Consider the following 6,512-nt stretch of genomic DNA (forward strand, 5'->3'; position numbering starts at 1 on the left):
TCCTCTCTGCTTTGTTATGATGAAATGAATATGGTCTGCAGCTGATTCTCTGAGGTTCTTCTGAACACTTGCAAAGGTGCTGAGCACCTTTCACAGGGGTTTGTTCATCCTGTCAGGCATATTGATATCATTCTTCACAACACCATGCTTTTATCATCTCGTGTTCTCTCGGTGTTAGACACTCGAGACTCGTTAATGGTGAAGATGGCTGCATAACGCCTCTATTATATGTATAAACAGTTCAATTATGTAAGTGCCAGTACAATTGAGGAACATGAGTTTATTGATGGCTTTGAAGCATCTTCTTTGCTGTTAACTAAAACTGGAACGAAGCATGGTGATTCTGGTTCTAAGCATTCAGAGCTCTTGACTGGTCATCATAATCCGGTTTCAGAAAAGTTAGGAGGAACGCATGTTGTGAAAACACAAATGCATTGCTATTTGTTCGGAAATTCTTGCTTGAAATCATGTGAGCAGTTGTTTTGCTCAAAGTTATAAATTTTCAAGCCAAGCTATGCAGAGATTCCCTCACTGTAGGATCCACACTAGTTGTAGTCTGGATGAATGCCAAATAAGCTGTGTTGGAATAATTAGGACAGGGCATGTGGATCAAAAGTGTGGTTTCTATTGAAGGCTCTCTTTGAACAGGAATCAGGGCTCCCTTAATATCTGTGCAACGTTCAGGCAAAAGATATCCAAAAGAAAAAACCTTTTGCTGATTAACTTTTGGAGAGGGTTTACCAAACCAGAGAATGCAGAAGCTGAAGGTTCCGATCATGGTATGCTGTACTATATCACGACGGTATGAGGTGTATCATATCGGTTTAGTATTGATATATGGGACGGAGGTATACCGATATTTTATAAGCTAAACCGATTCTATACCGTATATTAATACAGTAATAGTATAGCATAGGTATGGAGTCAGGTACCGGTATCGAGACAATGTATGATTCATAAGCTATTTTTGGTTGTAATCTCTTGAAGTGTTGCACAAACAAGAATGGTTAGAGTGAATCGAGATACCACATTGATGGCATTTGTTGGTGCTTCTCTGTTCTGCAGATATTAGGCGGGAACAAAGCACCCTTGCTAACTTGAAACGGGTATTGCTATGGCTGGCAACTGAACTGGTAAATAATGCTCTTTTGCCCGCAGACAAAAAGAGAAAATAAGCTCAAACTTTTCAAGTAAACTGCTATATGAAATAACTGATACTGGACCAACATGAAGTAGGAAAAGAGGATCTTCATTCTAGATTCTTTTGTATCTGAAGGCTCCACCACAATTCTGAATTTTGCCAATGTCACAATTGATGCTAAAAATTATACAATGAACCAAAATAACTGGAAATGGAACATCTAGTTGACTTTATGGATTATAGAAGTAACATTTCTCCAAACCTACTGGACTAGACTGCAACATAAACACTAGGTTCTAAATAAATATGTGCTCCCTTCCCTGGTCTTTATTAGTTTCAATCTGGGTTTGTAATCTGATAGCAGTGGGCGGGTCATTGATCTTTGATATTTCCATTCCAAGAGCAGAGCTGTGAGTGATCTAGATAGAGATTACCTAAGCGATGCAGATTTTGGGGGCTGGCTATATTACGATCGAGGAAAATTCCGTGACGATGATCGGCTGGAACCAGCATCGGACAATGTTCAATGCTGCTCATCTGTTCTTGCTTGATAACTGGGGGTGCTCAAGGATGTGCATCTTGGATGGCCAGACATATTTACTGTGAAATGAATAGTGTTGTAGACTGAATTACTTTTTCTTATAATGAAGCACTCTGAGAAGTGCTTTAGACAAACTTGTCAGCTGTCCAGCGATATTTTATTTTTTGACTTTATTGTATGTAGTCATACCAAGCATATATTATCCGTCCATTTTATTAAAAGAAGGAGAAGACTGGCAATGAATGTAACTGTTTTATGGGCAATCAGGTTAGTGGAAACCTAAACATTTTTCTCAAATCATATTTTAAAATCAAATAAGCTCAGACCAGAGCAATCCACACCTATTGGTGCTCAGTAGTCCTCGTCATCCAATTCAACATGGCGGCCGGAGGAACATTGTCTAATCAGGAGCCTCGTCTCACCTGCCATGCTAGTAACCATTCCAAAAGAGTCCAAATTGGAGGGCCATCAAATTATTAGAGACATTAAAGCCACTCAAATGATCCTTACCAACCTCATAGGTGATAGACCACCAGGCCCTCTGGCTTATGAACTATCTCAAAGTGCATTTCAATTATTAATAAACCATTGATAACCATCATTAAAATTATCCTTAGTTAATTGACATTCCCATAATTAATGAGATAACTTATTAAAAAAAAAGTGAAAATGGGACAAAAGAAAACTCTAATGATTGACTTTATTTCACCCTGAAATAAAATTTATCAGGTTGACTCTTAGACCGATAACCTGTCCTCAAAGCAACACATAACCAGCCAGATTACTAACTACCAAAGCAACAAAGAAACCTATGGATCAAACCAGCCTAAACCAAGGATACTCTTCTCCATGTACATATCGTTGATTAACCCTTTCTCTAAACCATTAAAAGAACCAGCAAAAGGGAGAAGACACAGAATCCATAACTCAAAGAGCAGATGTGAGAATCTCTTCATTTCTACTTTTTTCTTTCCCCTTGAATAAAAGCATCCTTCACCCATGAGGAGAAACCTCAACTCTTGCTTGCCAAAGAAGAAAAAAACAAAAAAAAAGGGAGAAAGCAACCCAGAAAAAAGAGAAAAATAACTCTCTATGGGTGGACATATTAGGGGACCATTATCACAAGAAGGCAGTTGGGGAGGGGTTCACAACAATATGCCTAAGAGGGTGGGCGACGTCGCCGCCTCCGGCGTGCCTGACAAACTCAGCAGGGGTGAGGAAGCTGCCATGGCACACACAAACTATTCTCACCTCTTCTCCATTCTTGTATTTGTAGAGGAAGCCTTCAATTCTTCTCCCATTAGGACCATCTCCCCTGGTAGACACACAAGGCATCTCTTCCATCATGTTTCTCTCCATCTCTTTCATCCCACTGGCCCTCCTTGCAATCTTCTTTGTAGGATCCTCCTCCCCTCCTCCGACGGAGCCGACAGCTTTTCCAACAATTGTTGTTGGAGGAGTGGCTGCCATTTTATGACTGGAATTTTCTGGCAATGACTGGATGGTTAAGGGACTCCTGACTTCAGTGCAGCTGCTAAACCCGGAGATGTCGAACCCTAGGAGACAGATGCAATGTTGGCATTAGTTGTTGGCAATTGAAATATAAGCACCATAGATGTGGATAAATCCCCTTGTCTTCTCATTTTTGAATTTCTTCCCACTTCAATTTTCCACAGGTAAATTTGGCAAAACATAAAACATAAAAGTGCACAAGCAATCGACCGATATGAAGACAGTAACATGTTGCAATAAAATTGTCCAACATTTGCTCTCTCTCAAGTGGGGTGGGTTACAGCACCATTCAAAAAAGGAATCCATTTTGAAGAGGTTTGCTTAATTGCTGATTCCAGCACAAATGCTCCATATGTATTTATAAGGCCACTTCAACATCCTCATTCTTGTGTATTCTCAAAAGAAAAAAAAAAAGAAGCTATCCTCATCATTATGAAGATACTTCTAAACATATCATTCCATGTTGCCAAGAATATTCCCTATATCAAGTAGTTTCTATTAGGTAAATGGTAGGCTAGAAATGAACACTAGATGCAACACTCTTGCCATTTGTGGCTAGTACTTCAGTACTGATATGAACTTGAAATGGAAAGAAACTCTGCTAATCATCAAACACATTTGGATAATAGGATTCAAAGTTAGGTCGCAGGTATAGTTAGACAGGGGGCATTGACACGATATGCCCGAGTTGACCGAAAGTTTCAATCTACCAATCTCATTCTTGATTGGATCCTCGTCCAATGGCATTGCAAAAGTCAGATATCTGTCGGAAAGTTGTCGTTCACGAATGCAACATGGAGGTGTGGTGGATCATTATCCACCAGAGCTTGCTGCATACTCTCCATTAGATGGATAAGAAGACTAAGGCCTTACAGTTACAGCAAAGAATTCTGCCATAAGTCAAACATATAAACCCTTAACTTCCCATGAAATTATGCGCAGTTTCTGCAAGAAAACAGGCAAATACTTGAAGCTCCCAGTGATTCCTACTTGAGTATCAGATCATTTGACTAACTTGAAAATTTTCCCTTCCAATCTTTTGTGAATTCAAGTGATTCACAAAGTAACACCAGACCAAATAAGAATAAAAAATAACTAGTCACTACAAGAGTTACAGAAATGTAAACCTCTACGGGCAACCAGAAAGTAGAATAAAAAGATCAGCAAACTGAATTAACGACCTCCCTCCATCAATAAATAATTTCCTAAGAAAGGTTAATAACTAGCGCATTCTATAGTAAAGAAAATCCAATTTAACAGAAGAGAAATCTTTAAAAGAATTGTGGAAGAGGGAAGTAGTAACCAGTAAAAACCTCCTAAAGATCTTAACTATACATTTTGCAAATGAAGAACAAAAATCATTTTAACAAAAAGCACCCAAAAAAAAAAAAAAAAACATTTCACATTAACTATTATGGCAGGACCCAACCACCCTCCTACATAATTCCCCATGTTGTGGGAAATAAAGCAATGAAGGTTATCTCCCCAACCCCAGTTAATTAAACAGTAGACCCACCAACCTCAGATTCCGACTGTGCCAACCTGAAACAAAGACCAATTAACTAACAGTAATGCAACACAATCATTCACCATCAACAAAATTCAAGAGAAAAAGAACCATTTCTCCTTAAGCAAATCAGCAATAACTCAAGAATCGAACATAAATTTGAAGCAAGACAAGATCTTACACCTTGCATCGGCGGGCTCTCGTACTCGGACATGCCGGAAGAGCTGCTCCCCTGCGATCCAATCGATCCCTGCGACATCGGCTGAGAAACCATCCGGCCGGATCCGGGCGCCCACCCACGCATCCCTGGAGGAGCGGCGGCCCCATTCATCACCCCTCCAAAGTGACCGCCACCGGAAAATCCATGGCACCCATTGAGCCCACCCTCAAACTTCCCCACCTTCACCACCATCGGCGCTCCCAAGCTCCGCCCTCCCTCCTCTTCCTCGTCCGCTCGCCTCCCCTGTTTCAAAGAATTCCTCTTCTCCAACCTCTTCCTTTTAGCCTCCATCCTCTTCAAGCTCTGGAGTTCCTTTCTCTTCCTCCTCACCTCCTCGGTCTCAGTTGGAAGAGAGCTCGTTCTGGTGATGGCGGTGGTCACCGGGGATTCGGGCTCTCTCGGTGACGACGAGAAGGAGGTGATCGAGGAGGAGCGGACCAGCTTCTTCCCCTTGGGGTCGGCGCAGAAGCACTCGCCGAGGGAGAGCCCGAGGCTGAGTTCGATCTCGTCGGAGTCACCTCCGGTGGCCTCCGGCTGCTCTTCGGCTAAGCTATTGCCGGAGAATCGCTTCAGGAAATCTCTCGGATAGCTCTCATTCCGCGAACAAATCCGCTCTATTTCCCCCTCTGTCGTCTCCTTCTCCATAGAACAAAACAACGGACTAAAGAACTCTCAAATATAAAAAAAAACGAGGGAAAAAAAGCGAAAGACCTGCACGATTTCTTCACCCAAAAAAGAACTACACGATTTCTACCAAAAATTTTGCCTTTTTTCCACAGGTTCAATCTTTTTACCAAAGTATAAGAATTCTTAGCTCCAGATTCGGCTTTGATTCAAGATTTTACGGGAAAGTTGAAGAAAAATGAATAAAAATCGCGAAACAGAGCGTAGAAGACATGAGACGAGATAAAAGGAGAGAAAGAGAGAGAGAAGAGATCTAAGAGTTCTCCTATCGATCGAAGAGAACGAGAAAACGATATCGAAAAGAGGAATCGAAGAGAGAAGCCATTAAAGATTTTAGAGAACGTAGGGAGATTGGAATAGAGATGGAGTTGGAGGAGGAGGGAGGGAGGGGGGAAGCCCTTCTCCTAGTGCCCCTGGGAAATTGTGGGATTCCCGAAATACCCCTCCCCGCGGCCTGCGATTTCTATCGGTGCGCCACGTGTCGATGCTGGAGGGCGCGAGAGTGGACACGTGGCGGATCCCGTAGCCGGAGTTGTCGCCGAACGAGCGGCGCCACCCTTCAGGGTCGCGAGCGGCTATCGGCTGTTGTCGGGGCACGTGTCGTGACGCCGGAGGCCCCAGTGTACCGCACACGTGTCGCTCTTTTATCCGATCGGCGTCGCAAACTGGCGACGTCTTGCACTCTTTTTTTAAAAAAAGATTAGCTGTCTCCCACCCGGAGCTAATTCAAATCTTGCGTTTATGCCACCCATAATACTTTCTATGCGGTAGAACGATCACCGTTGGATTTTCTCCTCTCAGTCCATCATGAAACGTGGACGGAGGCGCTTACTACCGTACAAAATTGTCATTCCCCTTCTAACGGTTATATCCGAAACGTGCCGGCGCCGAGTTTTGACCAGGCTCG

At 42.4% G+C, this 6,512-nt stretch overlaps 1 protein-coding gene across 1 annotated transcript; it reads right to left on the reverse strand.

Annotated features, from left to right (window-relative positions):
* Positions 1-2,605: 2,605 nt before the first annotated feature.
* LOC103708262 (ninja-family protein 5) lies at positions 2,606-6,001 on the reverse strand. Its single transcript, XM_017843092.3, has 2 exons — positions 4,885-6,001; positions 2,606-3,238 (listed from the first exon to the last, which is right to left on the reverse strand). Exons 1-2 carry the CDS (start codon positions 5,564-5,566, stop codon positions 2,802-2,804), a joined length of 1,119 nt encoding a protein of 372 aa, XP_017698581.2. The 5' UTR covers positions 5,567-6,001; the 3' UTR covers positions 2,606-2,801.
* Between the last annotated feature and the right edge of the window lie 511 nt (positions 6,002-6,512).

This window comes from Phoenix dactylifera, chromosome 15 (assembly GCF_009389715.1).
Source record: "Phoenix dactylifera cultivar Barhee BC4 chromosome 15, palm_55x_up_171113_PBpolish2nd_filt_p, whole genome shotgun sequence".
Taxonomy (NCBI): Eukaryota; Viridiplantae; Streptophyta; class Magnoliopsida; order Arecales; family Arecaceae; genus Phoenix; species Phoenix dactylifera.